Genomic DNA, 23,687 nt, shown 5'->3' with positions numbered 1-23,687 from the left:
TTCACAGTGTTCCTTTCACTTTGCACAGTTTTTGGTTGTTTTCTTTTTTTAAGAAAAGAATCAAACATGCTACTCTAACAACAAATATCTGTGGATTAAAAAAAGGAAAATCAGGTATTAATTTACTATATTAAAAAGAAAAAAAAGAAGTCCGAGAAGCTTGTAATAGTAATTTAGTAGAAACAGAGTTTGTTTTTTTCTAGATGAAACCAACTATCCTGTGTTTGCACATGTTCTTTACTGCTAGCCATTATCAGACAGAAACGACATTTCTGGTCCACAAAACTCACCACATTAAAGAGGTAAATGTATGTGCTTAGACATATTGGTGACAAACAGCTTGGAGATTATGTGTAGTAAATTACATTCACTTTTCTAATGAACACACCACCAGTTCAATCACCAGTTTCCTTTGCTTTCATCAGACCTCAGGCACCTCACTATTTTCATGCTCATATTTGGTCAATGTTTACTTCGTTTCAAACACACTGCCTGCCTCCTTAAGCAGAGGGATAATTGGGAAGTTTAAGATGTTCCTGTCCTGTTAAAGCTCACATGAAAGTTTAAGGCTTACTAGATGTAAAATCCAAAATGAAAACGTAAAGCATTTTTGTTTCCACAGCTCTTCAGAAGTAGGAAGTTTCAACATACAGTGCTATTAACTTACCACACAGCTTTGTGAAGAATAAAACATGTCACAGTAAAGATGATTTATGTTCAAACATGTCTGTGGTGCTCTGCTGTCCTGCACGTGACAGGCAAACCCATATTACGCTCCCTATTCAGCTCTGTAGTTCATTTGAATTTGGAATTGTTAGACCATCACTGCACAGTTTTTCCAGGTGAGACAACACTTTTTGATGTTCTGACACGTGAAAAACCAAAAGAAAAATATCCCAATTATTTACAACCTCAGTGGTTGGCTCCATGCAGTAGGCCAGCAGACCTCACGCTGTTTGCTTATCTACCAGCAGCAGGAGGGATAAGAGTTTCCTCTACCAGTTGTGCACATGCTCACTAGGATGCCTGGAGATGCTCAGGTAGCAGTCTCATACTGTATTTCACTCCTCTTGGTCACCTCACGCTGATGATCAACACCAGATAAAAAACAGCCTGACATTTCCAGTTTGTAATAAAAACTATAATCCCTCCACCTCTTCCTTCTCCATTCACTGCATATAATAGTTATTAAATTTATATAATATTGCCATTAAATGTGATAGCCTACCTTATCTGCATCTAATTATTCTTTCTCCCTCTCTGCTTTTAGGACTTGGCACATTAATTTCACTTTGTGAGAGGAAAAAGTATAAAGAACAGAAAACACCAAAACACAGGTTTTATAATACCAGTCCCAACAACTCCATGGAATACTACCACACAGAATACCGTAGTCAAGTTATCCAAAGAAGTGTCATTTCAGTTTTGGGTTAGAAAGTATAGTTTAAAAAAAAAAAAAAAAGTCAGTGCCGCATGTGACTTCGGCATATCAGGAATATAAAGGCCTCCAGAACAACACAGTGCTACACACTTCATGCAGGAATCTATTGTTACCATAATGGTAAATTAGAATAAAAGATAAGCAGTTTGAAATTGTAATTTATTTATAGTAAAAGGTAGGGAATAAAGTGTAGATAGGGAAGTTAAATTGGTCTGCTAAGCTATTTTGATAACTGCTCCGAAACTTGCCCTATAGCATACTCAAACAATGGCATGAATTTCCTTAAGGCAGAAGTCACACTCCAGTGACACCAAATTTCCAGTCATTTTTTAAATCAGGACACTCACTGCCTCCTACTTCTTATTTCTGTGCAACTAGTGACTTTACTGACAAAGAGAGTTCACCGAACATCTCATTTTTATCCTCATTTTCTCTCAACTACTTTATGTCCTACTAATAGTATTGCTAATTTCTTCCCAACACCACCTTCTCAAAATATCCGAGACCATTTTGAGTAAATCACCTCTTCCAGAGCCCAAACAACCTCTTCTAGAAGAAAAGAGAACTGTTTATAATATTTGCAACTGTAAAAAGCACAAACTCCGCTATTTAAGTGGAATAGAGCGAGTATAAAACTCATCTGCTGCAATGCATTCACAAGAGCAGCTTATTCTTTCTCCATATTCTCTAGCTGCCTTACAAAGAAGGGGAATCAAGATTATCATAATCAAAATCATACCATTATCATCTCAGTGTTTGCAATGGAAATTCAACACCATTACATTACTCTTTACTATTCAGACACCACCATTGCTTAGCTTATAGAAAAGACTCTTCACCTTGAAGGATCCATGGAAGAGTCCATACAACAGTTTCAGCACTGCAGTCTGGCTGGTTTTGCTCAGTTATTACTACGTCATCCTGCATTTCAAATCTAAGAGAGGATGAGGATAAAGTGCATTACTCTGTTGTTTTGACAAGATAGTATTTAAGTGTAGGTTGAACTCTGATTACCCTGGGGCAAAACTAAGACAGAGTTAACAGATTTACAGGGGAGGCGGTGTTTGTTTGTTTTAATCTATGTACTATTAGCATCTTGCTTTCTTCAAAATGTAGCCTTTGATTACTAATAGGAATACGTAGTACTGCACTCCATTTTCCTAACTGTTAGTAGGAAAACCCCTCCCAGAATCTTAAATTCTAGGAAGTCTGGCATGCACCACAATTCACCAGCACTAGGTAACCAAAGGTGAAAACCTCAGCAAACACAACTGGAAGATAACAGGACAAACACACTATCACAGTCAAGAAATCGGGCCATTTTGATCACTGGTTACAGTAGCGAGTCTTCAGAAGTTTAATGATCAAAATGCGTGACAGCCTAAATTTAGGATTAGATTTTGGTGCCATTTCTGACCTGCATATTTTAACAAGCTCCACCACAGTTTTATTACCGTACTAAGAGTCCAAAGTAAGTAAGTAAACGTTGCTGAAACAACTGTTCTTTGAAGTTAAACAGGTAACTAAAAGAAATGCTGAAATGATTAGCTGATGTTTCAAAACAAACATAGTAGCTATCTACTTACAGCCTGCAGAACTAAGACTTCAATTTTCATTATCCTGTAGTCTATTACATTTAATAGTCTTCTAAAACACTGATGAAAGCACTTAAAGCCAGCCCAAAACTTATATGTAAGATTTGATACGTAAAGGGCAGAAAATATTCTGATCTACAGAATATAGAAAGGAATTTAATGAGGCTTCAACCATACCAAGTCCTGCCACATGAAGAGTAATTAATTCCAACAGGGAACTGCCCTTAATGCTTGTAGCAAGAGGGACACCATACAGGTAGGTGGAGCACTTTGCTCAATATTTATATATATTGATATAAATTGCCTCCTGCAGACTGTATACCTCCAGAACAAGTAAAGAGGACAATTTGAAAGTATATTCTAGATGACTGCAAAGGAATAATCTCCAGGTTTCTTCCTAGGTTCAGTAAGTTACCCGAGACAGATGCCCTAATATGCTTGAGTAGCCCTAAAATAAGCAAAACCTCAGGCTAGCTTGAAGTTGACATTTTCTAAGCATTACTCAAGGAAAAACATCATGCTTGATCCAACTAAAGTTTTCCTACAGATTGTCTCAAGACATCTGTATCTTATATACTGGAAAAGTACACATGACTAATCACATACTAAATAACACACAGTTGTGTTGACACAAATACAAACAGAAAACTATCCTGTGTGCTACCACACATCCCCCATGTCAACACACTGCATCAAAGGTTTAAAAATTGAGATCAGCCATTTCATGTTTAGTGTTTTCACCTGTAGAACTTAGAGCACTTTGCAGAAATAATAAAATAGAACACGGGTAGAATTTTTAAAATACACACATATCCCCTTCACTGACCAGACATTTCAAAAGCAGCTATTTATCCTGGTCATTTTGTCCAGGTCACATTAACCATAAGGGGAAAAAAAAGCCAACCAAACCACAAACCAAAACCAAACCACAAAACACACACCCTACTTTGTTAAATACTCTGTGTCATCTAAACTTTTAGGCACCCATTCTTCTTGTATGCACACATTTTGAAACATCTAGTCATACAGTGTGAGTCACAAGTCAGGAGTCAGGAAGCACAAAATCTAATTTTCTATTTTAGAGTTACCTGCAGCAGCATCTTGCTTGGACTTTCCCTGATCAACACATTTATCACCTTCATTAGGTCTGACTTGACTGCACCCGGATTACCTACACAGCACAAAGCATCCCTCCTTACCTTAACCTGAGGGTCTTTCATCAGTCTTCCAGCTGCTGATTACACTAATCCCTACCCCAACCTCAACCATGCACAAAAAAGCTGGACAGGGAGGGAGGCAGAGTGCACACAATGGAATGCCCACGAGTTCAACTTAACCTTGCAAGTCATGTTGTCTTACTAACACACACACATGTAAGATATTTAACACTGTTATCTGTTTTAAATTATATGAAGTTTATATAAAGGAGAACAACTTTAAAAAAAAACCCCAACAGTTAATATTTAGTTCAGGTAAAGTTCAGTTTAAACCAAGTATTTTTATTGCATCAAGTTTTCTGGAAGCAGTTAGACATCAACATTAAAGAAGAGCACACTTTCAGAGCCCTCCAAAACAACAGAAGGAAAACATATCCTTTTTCCTCAAATTCAGTTATCCAAAAAGTACAGTGCTGATACTCAGTTAAATCTCAACTCACAGACATGCAAAACACTAATACTACAGATAAACTTCATAGCTTCACATGTCAGAAACATGAGAAAATCTGTTCCAAATGACCATTCATATTCACATACAGCAGCTTCATCACTTCAGTCGCACAAACAATTGAAAGCTGCATAAAATATTCTAAACTACTTCAAGTCTGAGAAGAGAGAAAGTACTGGTCTAATTAGGAGGTGCTAAGCTTTGACCGAATTAATAGAAAAGAGGGTAAACTTCTGTCAAGTACCTTCTGATGTTTTGTTAAACATCTGTTTTCCTACTTCACTTCCTGTTCTCTCTTTCTCTCCCTCCCCCACCAGACAGGAAATTGTCTTGACAACAAATGAATCAGCTAGAAGTGGAACTAAGCAGCCATCAGCTGATTCCTCATTGTTTACAGTCACAGACACTTCAAAAAGACTTGCTACTGTTTTCTTCCTAAGTGACCTTAGCTGTTCTAACTTCATTTCATTAAAATAAACGTTTAAACACAACAGAACAAGCTGTTTGAAGAGCCAAGTAATGATTTTCATCTTGAGATACAAAAATCAAAACAAGAAACACTTCACTCAAAGCAACTGAGACCATAACAACACATATCGTAATTGTTAAGTCACAGGATCTACCAACCTTCTATTTCTAGATTTATCTTTTTTAAAAAAAGAAAAAAAAAAAGCCAGCCAAAGAGAAAAAGCTGTAAATAAAATCCCAAACAGCAATACAAATGCATTTGCTCTTTAAAAGCCATCTGGAAAAGCAACAGTATTGTTCATGGTCTATAGCAGCCTCTATATTCTTGTAATGTGCTATTACAAAGCCAACTCCACATTAGTATTACTGCATTTTATTTCTAAACTTCTCTTCCCTCAAGAAAACTTAACCCCTATAAACACAGAGATTGTGAGAAGTATTTCAAGTATTCAAATTAGTATTCAACATAGGCAGTTTCTACAGAAACGGACCTATTTTAGGACCGTGACAGGATTTATATTTTATCAGTTAGGTATGTTTAACAGAGTTTAAACATTTAGTACACTAGATCTTAGCCCCAATAGTTTTGGGCTGCCTATCTCACATTCTAAAACAGAATAAAAAAAAGTTCAGATTAGTATGACGTTTGAGATAGCATGCAAGTAGCTTAAAGTAAACAAAAAAAGAAAACAAGAACTATGGACAACCAACTCCATAGTGAGAGATTACACCACTACAATTAGTTCAACTACACAGCTCTGAAAGAGTTCAAGTGTGCCTCTTACCACAATTGCATGCGGAGAATGCACTAAGGCCTTAAGTTCATTCAGGTCGTTCTCAGCCTGCAGAAATCGGCATAAGAAAAAAAGAAAAGTATATAAGGAGGGTGGATTTTGAATTCTCTCACAGATACTATAAATTTAAACAGTGGTTAATACAGTCCTATAAGCCCTACGTTACCTTATCCCATTCTCCTTCCATGACATGATTGCGGAATTTGGTAGCAGAAGGATGTTCTAAACGACATCCTGACTCTTGCATGAGGAGATCAACAGTCTGGCTGCAGGAGAGATACAGTGTAAAAAAACCCGACCAGTTTTACCCTCACAAATACACCGCCTGCTATGATAACAGTTTACTATATTTTAAAGTCAATTTAAGAAAACAAGAATACTATGACCAGATTCAGATGCTTGTTCAGAAAGAGGATCTCAGTTGTCTGAGACAGGTAAACAGCTACCTCTACCTAAAGCAAGTTGTCAATGAGCTTGAAAGCTTCGCTGAAGTACCATGAAGTCTGTGACTTACCAGCCACCACAGCCATCCCTGCACAGAAGATAAACTTCATGAAGGAAGATACAGACTAGAAAGCTGTTAGCTATTGGCTGCTATCCCTGGCCCCCTCCCTGCCTCCCCCCATAAAAGAACACAGAGAGCTACGACATCTGTCACAGGCCTGATTTTTTCTTCTTCCCTACATCTTAAAAGACTGGCTCCTTAAAAAAAAATAAACAAACTCATGAACCTGCAGCCCTCCCCCTTTTATACTAAAAATAGCTTATTTACTGTGGTGTCGTCTATGAATAGTCACGAGTTGTCTGCTGCTGTAAACTTGCCTCTTGTGTCAGAGGCAATTTATTTTACGTGATAAGTTCTTTATAGCAGACCCATTCCACAGTGTTTTGAAGACTTCTTTTGTGGTAGCTACATAAACACTTTACAGGACTTTTCTAGCCTCCTTCCAAAATTATGATATGCTAGCTTTAGTTTTACTCACAAAGTGAGTGTTGTGATTAAATACTTAAGACTTCCCTTACTCCACTGGGAAATTATTTTCCCTATTCTGATTTTAAGAAAGGGCCAACATATTCGTTTGTTGTTTACAAGTGAGATTATTACCAAGAACACGTGTCCAGCACAAATCTACAGAGGCCTTCACCATTTACAGGGCCAAAGGTTTTGAGAGACCAAACAGCCTCTTTAAGTGGCAGTTTACTTTGTGCTCGCTTCCTGCGAGCTGACAAGCCAAATCTTGGAGCTCATCTGCGAAAAGCCGCCCCCCCACGCCCAGCTGCGGGCTCCATTATGTTTACCAGATAACTTCTCCCCCACTGACACATTTGTATTGATCTACCCTTATCGGTGTGCAACTCGACTTCCATATTGCCATTCCTGGCGGGGAAAGCTCCCGTCCTGCCCCTTCGCAAAGACACCGGCCCAGGCTTGGAAAACACATCTCCGGCTCCATTTTTTCCAGGAGCGGGCCTGCCCCACGGCTCTGCCTCAAACCCGGGCACTGCTCTCCCCTCTTTGGGGACTACCAAGCTGCGACAGGGCAGCTCTGGCCACCAATCCCCGCTCCGGAGGTCCCTTTTCCTTCCCTTCCCTTCGCCTCTGCTCCCGGCTCTGGGCAGCCCATCCTTCGCGGGGACCCCGCGCCGGACCCTCCCCGCGAACACGGGGGGGGACGGGGGGCGTGTGTGCGGGACTCTCCCGGCCCCGGGGGGACCCTTCGGTCGGTCGGGGCGCCCCGGCCAAGGAAGGAAGGAAGGACAGAAGGAGCCTTCCCCCCGCCGCTCCGGCCGCGCTGTCCCTCGCCCACCGCGGCCACTTACTTGAGCCCCAGCCCGTGCAGGTGCTGCCCGATCAGCCGGATCACGTCCTCGTCGGACTGCGAGAGCCGCTTCTTCTTCTTCAGGGCGCTGCCGCCGCCGCCGCTCCCCCCCAGCTCGGCGGCGGCCGGGCCGGGCCCCCCGGCGGCGGGCACCCCGTTGTTGACGCCGAGCCCGCCGGGGCTGCCGCCGCCGGGGCCGCCGCTGTTGGCCGAGGGCAGCAGCCCGTTGGCGTGGGCCAGCTGGTCGCCGGCGGCCGTGCCCGCCGAGGCCTCGCCGTTCTGGGCGCCCAGGCAGCCCAGCTCCGGGCCCTGCGGCGGCGGCTGCTGCTGCTGCTGGCCCCCTCCCGCCCCGTTGGCCTGCATGGCGCTGCTGGCGATGCCGCCGCTGCTGCTGCTGCCTCTGAGCGGGGCGGCGGTGGGGGCGAGCCCGGCGGGCAGCGAGGGGGACTGGGACGAGGTGAGGCCTGCTCTGCCCGCGGACGCCCCGGGCTCTCCTGCTCCCTCCACCGCCGCCGCCGGGGAGGCCCGGGCTTTCTTCCGCGGGGGCGGGGAGGCTCCGCCGGTGTCCGAGTCGGAGGAGGAGGAAGCGGAGGCCAGAGTTTCCTCGCCGAGAGCGGCCGTGGTGGGAAGCCGGGGGGGCGAGGAGGGGGAGGCGGCGGGGGCGAGGGGAGGCGGAGCGGGGCCCTGCGCCCGCCGGGGGTCCCGGAGGCAGCGCCGCCGCCCGCTCGGGGCTCCCTCTGGCGATGGCGGCCGCCGCTGCCCTGAGCCCCCGCCCGGCAGCCCCAGGCGCCCGGCCCGCTCCGCTCGCTGCCCGCCGGGTTTGTCTCCTCTCAGCCCAGCTGCACCTAATGGAGTCCGGGCCGGGACGTCACAGGAAATTCCTGCACTGCCCCCTACACACACTTCCGCCGCCCGGGGCCGCGGTGGGCACGGCCCCACGGCTGCCGGGGGGCGGTGGCGGGGCGGCTCCCGAGGGGCACGGGGACGCCCCGCCGGCAGCGCCCGGGTGGCCGCCCGCCCGCCCGGGGTTCCCCGGCGCCTGTGGGGGCCGTGGGCGTCGTGCCCGAGGGGGTTCCGAGGGTCCCGGGCGTGTGCCCGGCGTGTCCCCGCGCCCGGCGGCCCTGGGGCGGGAGAGGTGCGAAGGTGGGCGGGCAGGAGGCGCGGGGGGCGCCCACCGCCCCGACGTGTCCCGGTGGGACCGGCCGTCCCTGTCACAGCCGGGGCAGGTGACCGGGCACTTTCTGGCAGCGGGTGATTTCCTGGTGCAATTTGGACGAGGAGAAATGGGTGCAAATTGAAAGAGGGGACATTTAGGTTAAGTGTTCCTAAGGGTGAGGGTGGTGAGACACTGGCACAGGTTGCCCAGGGAGGTTGTGGATGTCCCAGCCCTGGAAGTGTTCAAAGACAGGTTGGGTAAGGCCTTGAGCAGCCTGATCAAGTGAGAGGTGCCCCAGCCCATGGCAGAGAGGGTTGGGACTAGATGATTTTTAGGGTCCCTTCCATCTCATGATTCTGTGTTTGCATTTTTTAAAAGAAAGGGAAATGCTCAATGAAGTCACATCCTGGTGTTGCCCAGGTTGGTTACTGGAGGATTTCAGAGCTGCTGCTGGTCTTGTCTGTCCCAGTCATTGTGTGCACGGGCATGGAAAGAGGGGGGAAATGGCAGTTTTACTGTAGATCTTTCGGGAATGTTGAGAGTTGGGGCACATTTGTCAGGACAGGCTGTTGGAAGACACTGGGAATTTGGGGTCCTTGACTCTGCTCTGAGGTCTCCCTGCTGTCCTTCCTGTGTGATGGAAGGCAAACTCAAAACCTGAGCCAAGTCTCTGGTCAAAAGTCATGAGACGAGTGAAGTCTTCGTCTTTAAAAATAGCATCTTGAAATAATACATTGTATGTTACTTGATTTGGAGCCTGTAATTTTTATCTTTGGTATGCTCAAGCTTTTCTCCAAAACCCAAAGGGAAATAACAACACTTTTTTTTTCTCAATGAAAACTGAGATTAGCATCTAATCATCTTCCCCTTTAGAAGCTGAGGTTTTAGGAGCACCAACTTAGGTTAAACTAGAAAGTTTGGACAATAGCTCTTTCTTTTGAGTGGAACTTTGAAGAACTCTAACTGAGGGAGACCACAGGCCCAAGACCAGTGGAGAAGTCTGTGAAGGGACAAAATCCATGAAAGAATTGAAACCAGAGGAGAAGATGAGACCATGTGGAGGCCTGGCCAGTTGAAGTAGGTACCTTGGCCCTCTTTAGAGGCCTTAGAAGGTATTTGGCTGATAACAGCCAAAGCACTCTTACACTGGAGGGAGAGGTTGCAAAGAGCTTTGTTGTTGACCTCTGCCCAGGTGTGGCTGTAGGGGTCTTCTGGAGAGGAAAATGTTGATTTTGTGTTCTTTAGTTCACCCACTGTTGTTGGAGAAAACAATGCTTGTGTTTTAGCCACTTCACCACTGCTGTTTATCCTCTCATCTCCACTGCTTTATCTTTTCAGCATTCCTGAGTTCTTCATTGGTCCTCCCAGATGTCATCACTGAATCTGTAATTCAAAAGTTTGGCTAAAGATGACAGGAACACTACAGAGAGCAGCACAGACCCTGTGAAGGCACCTGAAAGTGAACTCTGAAGATCAAGACTAGGTTTCAGGAAGGTAAAGTTGCTCATCATCCTTTCCTGCCCTGTGCCACAGTGTTCAGGGCAGAATGGGGAGGTAGAAACCCCTTCCTGCTGTACCAGTTGGTGCCACTGTCCCTCCAGCTGCTGGCCCTGCCACACTGCTCTCACACTGCCTGCAGAGCCTGGCCTTCCCTAGTCAGTCACTGCTTTTGCTACCTGCATGTGCCCTGCTGCTCCCACACACTAGTGTCTGTCTTGATGAATCTGTGTAGAGTATGTCTGTGATATAAGAAATGCAGAATCCCTTTCCTGTAGCTGGGCAATGTCATATGAGCAAGTGGCTCTGTTTACCCAGCTGTGGTAGAAAAGGGTCTCACAGGGTCGCAGTTTCCCTCTCGCATTTCAATTAAATACTCTCAAGGAGTAAGAGTAGTGTTCGGGGCTGAAAAGAACCTAAAAGATAACCTTTAAGAGGTACATATTAATTTTATTGAAAGTTCTCCCCCCCACACCCCTCACACACATATTCTCCTTCCTTCTGGGAGGAGATATCCCAGCACAAATGCAAAGAGCTGGAGGAAGAAACTCAGTATTGTTGGGACGGTACAGACCCTGGCTCCTGTGCCAGGGGGAGCTGGGATGAGACATCTGAAAGTTTCTTGGGATCCCAGGTGACAGAAGGGTGTAGAAGGGGAATGATTCAGAATCCCACGTGTGAAGAACATGCCTCAGCCAGATCTTAGCCCATGTGTGTGTAAAGTTCCTGGAGCAGTTTCTGCTACTGTCCTCCTTTGTCACCTGTGGCTTTCCTAGTCATAGGGAAGAGCTTTTCCTTCTCCTAGGCTTTTCCTAGTCACCAGGATTGGATCTTGAGAGATAGGTCTGTGGGTAGCAGACTTTCCTCCCTGTGCTGCAGTAAGGAAAGAGAGACTCAGGAAAGGGGTAATGGCACCATAATCAGTCTTCCATCAGCTAAGCCCTGATTTGGATCCTGATTCTATTCCACACTGGTATGAGAGAAGGCAGATTTAATAATCCAAATAAGTGTGCAGCTTTTTGAGCAATTAGACAAATGAACTGGTAAATACACTTCTGACAGATGACTCTATTATAATAACATAAGTATGCATTCATCATATTCAGGCATCTTCAAAGTTTCCCAAAAGTAGAGAATAAATGCAACAATTCAGCTGTAATAGGTGACACACTTAAAAACACTCAGAAGAGGAATTTTAAAGACAAATTTTGGCAAACTTACATACAGTTGTAATATCAGCCAAGTTACTGAAGTAGAGGCATAATACATAACTATTCAGAACGTATACAATTCTGACATTATTGTAATTCAGACAACTTCCTATTATAGACAGCCACATCTTTAATTGAAAAGTGTTGCAGAAACACTTCTTAATTATTTTGGCAGTTTAGAAAACTGAAGAGATCCATCACTCCCTATCAAAACCAACCAGTGAAGTGACCAATGTAGAATATGTTGAACAAGTGATATCTTTAAGTGTAAGAAAAGTGTCTTGGAACATTCTAGACTAAATACAAATGCTTGAACAGCAAGAAACACTTCCATTTTCCAGGTTTGGAATGTTAAAAAAGAAGAAAACCCTTCAATTTATCATTTATGGCCTGACTATAACTAATAAAACTTTGGCTAATTTCTCTCTCTCTTTTTTTTTTTTCCTCTCCATTTTGCCTTAGAGGAGGATGGGTCAGAAAGTCCAGATTCTGAATAATAAGAAGGAACTCTCATTAAGGGCTTGGGTTATTTGATAATAACCACGTGAGGTTGCTTCAGCAGAGCTGAAATATTACAAAATATTAGAGAAACTCCTGGAGAGATGGTTTAGCAGTCAAAGCTGCATGATGAAGGTAATTAATCATTTGATTCCCTCCTATCAGGTGTGGATGTGTGTATATTTTTCCTTTTCCTGTGCTTCTGCACCAAATTTGAGGTTACTGGAAACAAACCAACTAACAACAAAGAACAAAGGAAGAAAGAATAATTTAGAACAATGGCATTTTCCACAGTACCAGCTAAATAAATGTTTGAACAAGCACCTGGATATGCTTGCAACTTCCAAAAGATGAGATATGGATGAAAGACAACCACCTTCCTTAAACAGAATTTCTAGAAAGCATTCAACAGATAATAAGCAAATTATACTGGTCTGAGATTCCATCACTTCATGCAGAGGATGGTCAATACTTAAGTAGAGGAGTAGAATATGAAAAGCCAAAAGTTGGCTGGAATTGCAACAGGTGAATCAGCAGCAAAAGGAAGAGAAGGGAAAATGTGGGCCTGCTGCAGAATTGGGTCATTGAACTGCCCATAAACGTCAAGGAAAAGGCTGAAGGACTCCACCTTGGGTTTTACTGGGCTTGAGCTTTCTACATCTCCCAAGCTTCTGTGGCTTATTCAGGGTTTAGGGTGGGAAGGAGACTACTCACAGAAAGTCCACTCTATCAAGCTGGGCATATACAAGTCCACTGGACCAGATGGCCTGCATATGAGTGTTGAGGGAGCTGGCCAATGTTACTGTGTGCTCACCCCCTGTGTCATTTGAAAGGCCATGGTGTTTAGAAGACTGTAGATGAATGAAGAAAAGGAAAATGTTACACCTTTAAGTTCAATTGTGTCTGGCTCTGTGTCACTGATTTTGGGCTTAGTGATCAAGGGGAAAGCAGAGTATACCATTTAAGCTTGTCTTTATTAAGGCTTTTGGTAGGCTTCCTCAATAACTTTGGTAGGCTTCCTCAATAACTTTATAAGTGGGGACATGTGGATGAGGTGGGCAGACTATGTGTGTGAAAAACTGGCTGTACCACCAGGCTTGAAGGGTAGTGTCTCATTGGTTTGAAGTCTGACTGATGCCCAGTTGGGAGGAATTAGGGATCAATACTGGAGCAAATCCTGTTTGATATATTCACCACTCAGTGGGTGGGACAGAACGCACCCTCAGCAAGTTTTCAGCTCATCTCCATGGCAAGCTGGGGGGATCAGTTGATGTACTGGAGGCCACAGATGCCATTCAGAGTAGCCTTGGCAAGCTGCAGGAGTGGGCCAGTGAGAACCTTGTGTTGGTCAACAGAGCCAAGTCCAAAGTCCTGAATGTGGGACAGATTATCCTTGTAGAACCTTACAGACTGAGAACCAAGTGGCTTGGGAGTAGCCCAGCAGAAAGGGACCTGGCCATCACACCTAGAGGGCTGCATTATGGATATATCCAGCAGGTATGTACCCTCTGTGCAGCACTGTGAGGCCACATTGGATACCCACTGTCCAGCCTGGGCTCCTCCAGCAGCAGCCAGGTCAGTGGAGGCTGCTAAGGTGGTTGGGCCTGGAGCACGTCCTGTGTGAGGAAGTGGGTTTGGCTACACCAGGATCTAATTACAGTGTTCATCTTCCCAGGGGGAATTATAGGGAAGACGCCACAAGGCTTCTCTCTGAGATGAGCACCAACAGGACGACAGACAAAAGCGAGAAGTTGCACCCAGAGGTATTTCAGTTGTGTATAAGAAAACAAAAGTTCAAAGTGAGAGTGGTCAAGTAGTGGAACACTTTCCCAGAATGGCTGTGGACTTTCCATCCATGCAGATAAAACTAGGCTGGATAAGTTTTTAAGCAACCTAGTTTAGCTTTGAAGATAGCCCTGTTTGGAGCAGAAGGTAAATCAGTGACCTGCAACTTTAATTTTGGTGTGATTATAAACACAATTCCTAGAAGAATCCTTGTGGTATGGGGGGAACAGTATTGTCATGTCTCAGGGGTTACTGATACTACGTCCCAAAGCTTCAGTAGTGTCATCATGTTGCCTTGTAGACGAGCTCACATGGCAAGCATAAGGGCAGTAGTGCTATTGTTGCAACCTAATTAAATATTAGGTAATCACACTGTGTCTTCTGTCCACCAAATTCATGTACATACACTAATGTCGACCTTTGCACTCTCCTGGGCAATCACAGCATGGTGTGGTCACAGATAAATGTCCAAAAGTGCTGAGAATCCCGTGTGGTACAGAACGTCCTGTTTAATACATGTCATTATGTGGACAATGCAATTTCTCATAGAAGAGCATACCTGGCATGGTTTTGCCTATATTTCTGTTGCCATAGGTGTCTTTCTGGATGTGCAGGACACCATACACCGGGAGAACTCAGACTTCCCTGTATGGGCAGATAAAACATGCATGTGCAAGAAGTGTGATACCAGACTGGCACTTACTGTGCAACTTCTCTGAGTATATACAGCACGACAATATTGCATATGCTGTGAATCTGACATGTCAGACTTGCTTTGCATGCACGCTTTATCTGTCTGCGACTATCCTAGATATCAGTTTGTAAAATCTGTCTGTCTATACTGTGATATATCAGTCATTTTTAGGTCTATTAGGAAGTTATGTGTAGGCAGGATTTGGAAAGGCAGTAGGCCACGATGTCAGTGCTTCAAAGGACTTACACTGGACAGAATAACAGCATGCTTGGACTTTTCTTTTTTTCCTCCACATCTTGATAGACATAAATGTTCACTCTTTATGGAGTCTTCTTCTGACCACTGTGTGCAGCAGGAGCTGGCACGTATTCCACAGAAAAGCCTATCACTGATTTTCTTCCATGAAGCTTTCCAAACTCGTTGTTTAGAGTGTCTCCTGTGGCCTGTGTTCCTCAATATTAGTGCATCGATTTCATGTCCAGGTCTCAGATGGGTTATCGGTGGTTTTAGGTGAGATTGGATTTATCCTTCTATTGTTGCAGTTATTTTACTTTTCCTACTTGAGGGCCCCTCCCCTGCTTTTTCCTTCTTGCTGGCTCTCAAGGCAATTGTTATTTCAGGCTTGTTAATTGTGTCTGCCAACTCCCACACAGATCCTAGAACCTAACCCTGAGTGGGGTAACACAACACCGTCTGTTGCCTATCCTTTGAATTAGGACCTGTCTCTCCCAGAATATGTACATTAGTCCTTTCTCGATATGACTTCTGTTTTCTCTGGAATGTTATATTGCAATGAGCTCTCACACCTGGAACTAAACATTCAAGACCAGGCATGTAGACTGTAGTATCTCATATCCACTCTGGAATGGGCAGAGAGGGGAAATTATTACGTAATCACCAGATTACATCTTAACATTAAGTTTGTGAATAGCTCCTTGGAGCCCTGGGATTACTTAGTAATTTTTTTTCCCTTCTTAATCAGGAATATATGGTTTTCCATGTCCATGTTTAAAAAAGCAAGTGAAGCTCTTTATTTGCTTTGGGCAAGAGATTGAAGGTTAGTGTCACAAGAATGTCACTGCACTACTATTTCAGTGCCCTTTAGTTTAAAGGGAAATCACTAGGGTTTTTTTGCTACTGTACCTTTCCTTAAAATACAACTTTATGTACCAGCCTCTCCATCTTTGTTGGTGCATAGTATTAACATCAGAAATAAAGAGCCACAAAATTAGAGAAAAGATTCCTTCGTGTGGCTCTGTACATTTATACAGTAAAAGGTCTTCACCACTTCATCTAATTTGTAACAGTTTGTTGGTACATCAGCTCTGGCACTTGCTCTCCGGCTTAAGACCTCATAAAGTTTCAAATAGCTACTGTAATAAAGAACCTAAGACATCACCAATAATCCAGCCCAAAAATACTTTTTCTGCATGCTGGAAAAAGAGTTTTGTTCCAGAACTAGGCTGGCTTGAGATGCAGGAGTGGGAAACAGAGTCATGACAGCATTGCACTGTATTGAAGGCTGATCACTCAAGCTTTCAGGACAGTCATGCAAGACACAAGTTTCTTCTGAGGCTAACAGCAGGCAGTAAGATGTTAAACCCATGTGATCCAATGACCTTTATACATTATGATTTCCAGAAGAGTTTCTTCAGATCCTTTGCCAAAGGCTCCTGGCACCTTAGAGTTTCTTTTTTTTTTTTTTTTTTGTCTTTGACTAATATATTTGGGCCTTTGGTACTAAACCAACCTGATTTCTCAGACTGAAAGTGTAAGATTCACCAAATTTTCTATAATACTTGGGGAGGTTGATTTTGGTTTTGTTTGTTTGTTTTTTTTCTAAGAAGGTACAATCTGCAGAATATAGGCAGAGAGAGTTTTTACTGAGACATGTTTGGAGCAACTAATACACCTTATTTGAATCTTTGCCTCACAAATAATATAGTAATTTCAAATACATGCAGATTAAACCTTTATGCTTTTGTGGCTTCTCTCTTAAAAAGAGGGCCAAGAGAATTTCTGAATCATGATGTGGTAGGTAGGCTTTACTGACACTCATTTGGCTGTGTTAGTCATCACCATAGTTTGACTAATGGGATGGACACCCTAGATATTGTCATTCCTATTTTTATCTATCAGGGCAAGATGATAAAATAGATACAATTACATCTCTAGAATTTTTTAGGTAGTTCCTAGTTTTCTATAAATACTAACACCTTCTTTGTAAGCAATTTCTGTTTAACAGCACTTCTTGAGAATGCCACGTGAGAGAGGAGCGTGTCCTGCTGGATACTGTCAGAGCTGGGAGGCATGGTGGGAAGTAGTTCCAGCTGGAAGGAGGAAAGGGGAGTTTTGTAAAATTAGGATCAAAGGCTTGATCTTTTAAATATTTCAGTGCACATGTAGACATACTTCTCTGGGTAGTACTGTTTACTGCATTGTCACAGCTGGAACCAGTTTTACAAATTATAACAAATCTGTCACCTCAAAGTAACTAATTATATTGCACACTGTGGCCACTTCAAAACCTCACAATGCTTCCTGAAATGAGCTCGAGTTTTCTGTCCTAAAAAACAAAGACTCCTCTCCCTGAAGCTAAAAGAATCCCCATGTGTTGTTAGGAGCCCCCTGCCAAAGATGTGCAGTGCCAAAGACACAGCTGAACAGAACTAATTTCATTTTGCCAGGAGCATTGACACAAATGCAAAGTAGGTAGCTTGATAAATCTGCTTTGCTGTTGTTGTTGCAACAATGGTATTAGCAGGAAAACCTTGACAGAACTTTGTTTTTAAAAGACATAGTTCATGATGTTAATCTAGCCTGACTTTATACATCTCTGAGTTAAGCACTTGGCCCAAGCTATTTTTCTAGGCTTCCTCTGGAGAGGTGGAAGTACCCACAAAGGTGCCACAAAGTCCCAGATACTTATCGTAGAATGGGATTTATCACTTTCTGGTGTCTTGCAGTGGCACTGGGGGAGCTTAGCCCACCTACATTATAGTACATCACTAATTCGGAGGTGAATTGAGTTAAAAGAGGTAACTTCTGCCCTAAATTCTACCACTGTAATTGTAGATTTGAAAATGCAAACTGACATATTGGGTGAAAGATGCCGATGTGCCACTGACAGCCACAGTGAGTTACGGCAGTGGAACACCTACTCCTGTGTTACTGGGAGGCCAACCCATGGCTCATGAGTTGCTTGCAGCTCAGAAGCCAAGCTGAAGCTGTACTTTCACATCCCTTCTTGGTGATCTGTCATCGTGAGCTTCAAGGTCATGATGGTTCCTAATACTCAGCTGTGGGAGGAAACTATTCAGGAAAGGATGCTGAGGGCAATATTGACAGAGCGCTTGAAGAGCAGCAGGTCACCAGGAAGGACCCTAGGATGTCCTTCAGGGATCTCTGAGGGTCTAGACCTCTTATCCCAAAGCTGCTCCCAGGGCTCACCATCCCCTTGATTCTTCAGGATTTGTGTCTTGTGACTCTTAGGCCTAGCTAGTGTCTAATATATTCAGTTCATTAAATAGCAAAGGGTAGTCACTGCTGCTCAATTAGTTTTGTTGCTTTAGAAATATGCAGACTATTAAAATTATTATAAAAATGTTATGATACATGCACAGGAACAAAAAGCAAGATGAAAGCTTAATAACCTTTACTGATTAAATGCAGTAAGCATTCTGAATATACAAAACTGCCAGCAGTTTCTCATTATTCTCACAATCTCTTTTCCTTTTTCTGTTTTCAACAAAACTCTGAAATATGCCTTTTGTTCGCTAAACTCATTCATTTTTCATATTAATTTTTATATTTTGTAACAGATACTTGCATGCCTTCTTCAGCAATATTTTGATAGCATTATTTCAACACTGAGAAGAGACTTAGGAGTATCTACTTCATTGTTATAAAAGCTTGACCATATAGATACCTTAAAATATCTGGTATCAACATATTATGGCTTCACTGAAATCTGAGGAGATATTTGATGCTAAAACATCCTTAATTTGTCTTCTACTCAGAACTAATATATTACTATGTATCCTACTTTTATAATTTATTAAATGTTAGTATTTTTAGCAATATTGTTAGCAAAATATTAATAGTGTTAATATATGGCAAATATGTGCAAAATAAGAGTGTGCTACTTTACATATGTTCTGAAGTTTTTCATAGGAATAACAATTTTAGCTATGCCGTTCAACACCTTTAATAGTTTTTATCATTTTACCTGTATAACATGTATAACTGTAAACATTAATTTAAATGGTAAATAATGCCTGTAACAAACCCTATGGATAGTTGATCTGATTTTTTTCAGCTACAGATAATCTGAATACAGTAAGTTTAGGCAGATTCAGATTGTCAACAACTGCTTCCATGACCTCACTTTTGAAACAAGTCTTTATGAATAACATTGCATAGTTATTGCACTGTCGGGCATTTTTGGAACATAATTAAAATATTGAATTTTTTTTTAATGAAACCCTCTAGAATGCTCAACCTGCTGAATTTTACATTGTGCCTTTGTAATCCTCACAGAACAGCACTAGCCATGTTTCAAAAGGGAGCATTTTCAGAGGCAAGGCAATATAAAGCCTCAGAGATGGGGAATTTTTGCTGCTTGGATAAATATAATCAAAAATAGATGTAGAAATTATGTCTGCAGTGGTATTCAACCTGTGCTGATTTATGCTTTTGTTTTCTTGATCAGTGGACGTATATTAGTTCTTCTCATTTTTAAAGATGTTTTCATTAAGGAGTTTCAAGTTCAACTGTCATTTTTGTTTGTCATTACATTGGATTTCTCTTTGTACAGATCAGGCTGCGAATTTTTCTTTCATTTTTTTAAAAGGTTTTCATAGGGAGGAAAGAGGATCATATTGTTCTGAGTGGCACTGGCATGCAAATAAATAACACTGAAACTTGGAAGAGTGTTAATTAAAAATTATTATAACCTGACTGACCTGACTTGGCACCATGGTATCTTGCCAAACTGGCTCTTTATTCTTACGCGTGTCTGATTCGTGTTTGTGGCGGGAAGCTAATGAGTTCATGGAATTGTTTGGCTTAATCCTGCTTTCTTTGCACTGCAGAAGTTTTATGTGTGGAAGAATAAGGAATATCAGAATGAGGTTCACTGGGTATGACTCATGGTGATTAACCTGAATAATATTTGGTATAGATTTCTATTTTAATAAGTTCAGGTAGATGACAGATTGGGCCTGTTGTTTGTTTACTTAAATGAGATATACATTTGTTTAAGGCTGGCTTACACCTGTGTAAATGTACTGACTTTAGTGCAGTCTTTTTGTAAGTCTTGCTGGTGTGGGGCCACAGCAGGGTCCACTGAAACAAATTAGGATGTATTGAGTGATGTAATTAATCAACAACAACATAACACCCGACTTGTAACTTCTGATCACGTTGCCATCCTTTAACTCTGCAGAAGAAAAGCAATTTGGGCGGCTGTGAACAAGAAGGACCGGAATCTGACTTAGAGAGGTCCCTCCGTCAAAAGAGAAGCAGATCTTATCTTTATATTCATATGTGCTGCATAGACATCAAAAGGCTGTTTCTTAAATTCTTTGAAGCAAGATGGTTCGAATGTTTGGCCTATTCCTCATTCCAGTTCCCCCAGGGATGCTGGACTGTGGGCTGGGGCTATAGAAGACAAAGGTCTCCCGCCTTAGCCCGCCTTCCCAGCTGGTTCCTGTGCTCATTAGCTGGGGTGGAGTGCCCTGGTGACACACCTATACAGCATCTTGTTTTGGAGCTAGTTGGTAGGAGTGCTGCGCTGAGCTGTGCAGCCGTATCCTACATTTAACTATAGGTTTATATGAGTAATAAGTCAGGTAGTTAAACCAAAGTTATTCACAATATGTAGCACAGGTGACACAATTACCAAACACACACTGTGGGCCCCCGCTCCGTGGCCACTACTGTATCCAGGAATTGTTGGCGTGGTTTGACACATGGGGGTGTGAACAGCACAGGAGCATTCTCAGTAGGATGTATCATACTGTCCTTTTTTTGCATCTCCTGTTTTTCATAATTTTTTGTAATATTTCAGGAAGAATTCCTGGAGGTTATTTTTTCTGTTTCCTTAGGAAGGTATGGGTTAGTAGCTGCAGTCCGACATTGCATTACATTGCATTATTTACAGTGCATACACACTATATCTTTAACATCCATGTACCAGTAATCTCAACAGGCCCAGGCAAAGTGAACCCTACTTTTGTAGATATTTAATTTGAGCATAAAATGAATGAATGTCTGTGCATGTCCCAGTAAGCTTGCAGTTTAGAAAGAGGAGACGAAATGGAAAGGCATTATAAACAGAACAGTTTGAAAAGGGGGGATTCCACTGTATGTTTTTTCTTAACGTTGGCATCAGTCTTTCAAACTCTTGGAAAAGAAGTTATTGAGAAGCGATGGGAAGGGGAAGACAAATAGTGGCACAGTAGCGGGAAGGGAAATTTGACTCAGAGAAGCTTTTGGTAACTGACTTCATAGAAATAATACAATAGCAACTGGAGGAAAAAATCCACGGTCAGATCACATGAGGAGTCAGTCCAAAATTTCCAAATAGGTTTACTGATGTTTGTTGGCAGCTTTTAACTTCAGCTGGAAGAAAAGAGCCTCTTTTCTCCACAAACCAGAATTAATCTGTAACGCTTTTCTCCTCCAACTCAAGTGACTTGTGTTAAGAGAGCAGCTTTCAGACAAGGACCTTGGACCAAGTCCTGTTTGGGTACAGTGGAAGATTTCCAGCTGCATTTTAAAGCACCATTCACCTCTTGTGTCTGAACTGTTAATTTGCAGTGGGGTCACTCCCAACTTACACTACTGCTAGGACTTTAATGGTCTAAATAACTGCACCTGCTATGTTAATGAAAGTGTGCATAAAAGCTCAAGTAATTTAGAAAATTGGATATTGTGTTGGGGTGAGGAGAAAGAGAGAAAGGTATAAGGGGCAAGAACTTGGTCAAAAGAAACAAAGATTTCAGATCACTTGCTGTATTATTGCTACAGTGTTATCAATGCTGCTAATGCTTTCAGTACTTTACCAACTGTATTCAGCTTTGTAGTTGAATGTGTTGCAGAGTGGGAGGGTTGTCTGAGTAAGAAAAGAGAGAATTAGAATAATGTTTATTTAAAAACAACCCTTCCTATTATTTTGCTGGCATTTTTTTGAGACTGTGAGGTTTGTTTAAGACCAATCCCTAACAAAAAATAGGCCATTTGATGTCCTTGAATCATAAAATCACAGGGAAACAGGACTGGAAGGGACTTTGAGCAATCCATTCCTTGCTCCAGTCTGCAAACATGTATACCAATGTGATTCCAGATAAATGTTTGTCTAACCTGTTTTTGAAATCCTTTGCAGCCTCCTCCAGCAATCTATCCAAGTCCTTATTATGCCTACTGTAAAAAAAGCCATTTCTGATATCTAATCTAAAACTCCCACCTGCAGTTTACACCCATTACTTCTTATCATGCCATGCTGGGCATGAAGAACAGCTTAATTCTCTTCTTCTCTGAATCCATCTTTTATGTATTAGATAATGCTTGCATTCTCCTGTGTGTGCCTTTTTGTGTACATCTGGACTTGGATGAAAATAGGTTAAAGGAAAAAATGAGAAAAAATTACATTTCTGCCTGAGACAGTCATTTTAGCTGATCAGGCAGCAAGTGGCTGAAATGGAGGAGTTGGAAAATGCTGGGCAGGGCAGGGTGATTTGCTTAAGGCAATCTGAGGCCCTAAACATAGTGCATGAGAGAGAGGCTGGTGCCTGCCATGTGTTACACATCTCTTATGACAGTGCCTGTTTGGCATTTTTGTCTCACCTGCCCATGTCTCAGCCTGTATCTCTCACTCGTCACCTGAACTGTGGCCAGGAACTGTAGGTGCTTCTGTCAAGCCTGATTTTCAGAGATTAAGTTGGTTCTCTGTTTCCATTTTAGTTCTCTCCATTTCAGAAGTTAGAGATGGGTAAGAAACAGTAGGGACTGAGAAATGTGGCAGCTGGTAACTGACCCACTGTCCTTAATTCAGTCCTCAAATGTCAAACTCCAGATACAGGAAATATCCAGGAAATACCTTCTTCCTTCCCTCTTCACGTCTTACAGGTCCTGGCAAAGGTCCTCAAAACTCTGTTGTCCAGAATTACCCCAAACATGAGTCCCTGGCTACTCTACTCCAGACCAGTATCCCTTAGCATGCATACTACAGAGGCTTCCCAAGCATCCTGCAGACGTTCCAAGGCTCTTAGGAGCACCAACCTGCTTTCATGGCACCCTTTGACTATCTACTGTGTCCTCTCCCAAATGTCCACAGCCATGCCAGCCTCGTGGTATTTGTTCAGACTGTTTGGCATCTAAAAACTGGAGCTTTATGGTTATATAGATTACGTATATGGTAGTCTGTATAATTGCAGGTAGTTTACTTGGTGCTGCCTATGCTTTGGATGCATGGAGCAGCTCTCCAGTATTCCAGGTGTAAGGCATACACGTGGGTGGGTGAAACCAGCCAACCAGATACACTCCTCATCTCGTGGGGTCGTTTGTGAGGCGACCTTTGGAGCTGGTTTGTGCCTTTGGAGCTGACGTCTGAACAAAGACACGAAGCATTTCACACGATTTAAAGCTGTTGTCTGCAAACCTGAATAGCCACTGATTATACTGGAATCGCATTTTCTTTTCTGTGATGAAGACCACAAACTTACTTTTAAATTTAAAACTATGAAAACTCATGTACTTCTGCTAGTTGTGTAATTCTGAGAGCTGGGACCTGTAGCATAAGGTTATAGTGCTGTTTATACTGCTGAAATGTTTAGACTTTCTTTGAGTGAATGGGTATTTTACAAAGGGGAGAGGAAATAATTGTTTCTCATGTCACTTAATTTTTGAAAGAGAAAGCCTATGGAAATTATTCCTCAAGTCCCTGGAGTCTAGAATTCCTCATTCCACTCTAGCAGTGAACATACTTCACAAATGTGCAGTATGACAGAATCTTACCTGTAGGCTAAATTTCAAAGACAAATCTCCATTTTGCTAGTTTCT

At 42.7% G+C, this 23,687-nt stretch overlaps 1 protein-coding gene and 1 long non-coding RNA gene across 8 annotated transcripts in view; one reads left to right on the top strand and one right to left on the bottom strand.

The window, feature by feature from the left end:
• Positions 1-8,241, bottom strand: part of WDR26 (WD repeat domain 26) — a 32,243-nt gene extending 24,002 nt beyond the window's left edge. Inside the window, exons 1-3 of the mRNA XM_032682113.1 lie at positions 7,785-8,241; positions 6,130-6,229; positions 5,955-6,011 (exon numbers count right to left, since the gene is read on the bottom strand). Coding sequence (XP_032538004.1) covers positions 5,955-6,011; positions 6,130-6,229; positions 7,785-8,146 — 519 coding nt within the window. The 5' untranslated portion in view covers positions 8,147-8,241. The remainder of the gene's footprint in view (positions 1-5,954; positions 6,012-6,129; positions 6,230-7,784) is intronic.
• A 624-nt stretch (positions 8,242-8,865) lies between these two features.
• LOC116783986 overlaps positions 8,866-23,687 on the top strand; it is a 32,794-nt gene continuing 17,972 nt past the window's right edge. For 3 of the 7 annotated variants that reach the window (XR_004355909.1, XR_004355911.1, XR_004355915.1), the window contains exons 1-4: positions 9,099-10,051; positions 10,278-10,433; positions 12,110-12,280; positions 13,821-14,077. This is a non-coding gene — a long non-coding RNA (uncharacterized LOC116783986). Of the gene's footprint in view, positions 9,035-9,098; positions 10,052-10,277; positions 10,434-12,109; positions 12,281-13,820; positions 14,078-15,606; positions 16,213-23,687 lie in introns of those variants that run through there. The other 4 variants (XR_004355912.1, XR_004355910.1, XR_004355914.1 and 1 more) reach the window with 4 other exon arrangements.

This window comes from Chiroxiphia lanceolata, chromosome 3 (genome assembly GCF_009829145.1).
Source record: "Chiroxiphia lanceolata isolate bChiLan1 chromosome 3, bChiLan1.pri, whole genome shotgun sequence".
NCBI lineage: Eukaryota > Metazoa > Chordata > Aves > Passeriformes > Pipridae > Chiroxiphia > Chiroxiphia lanceolata.
This window is presented reverse-complemented; position numbering and strand designations above follow the sequence as displayed.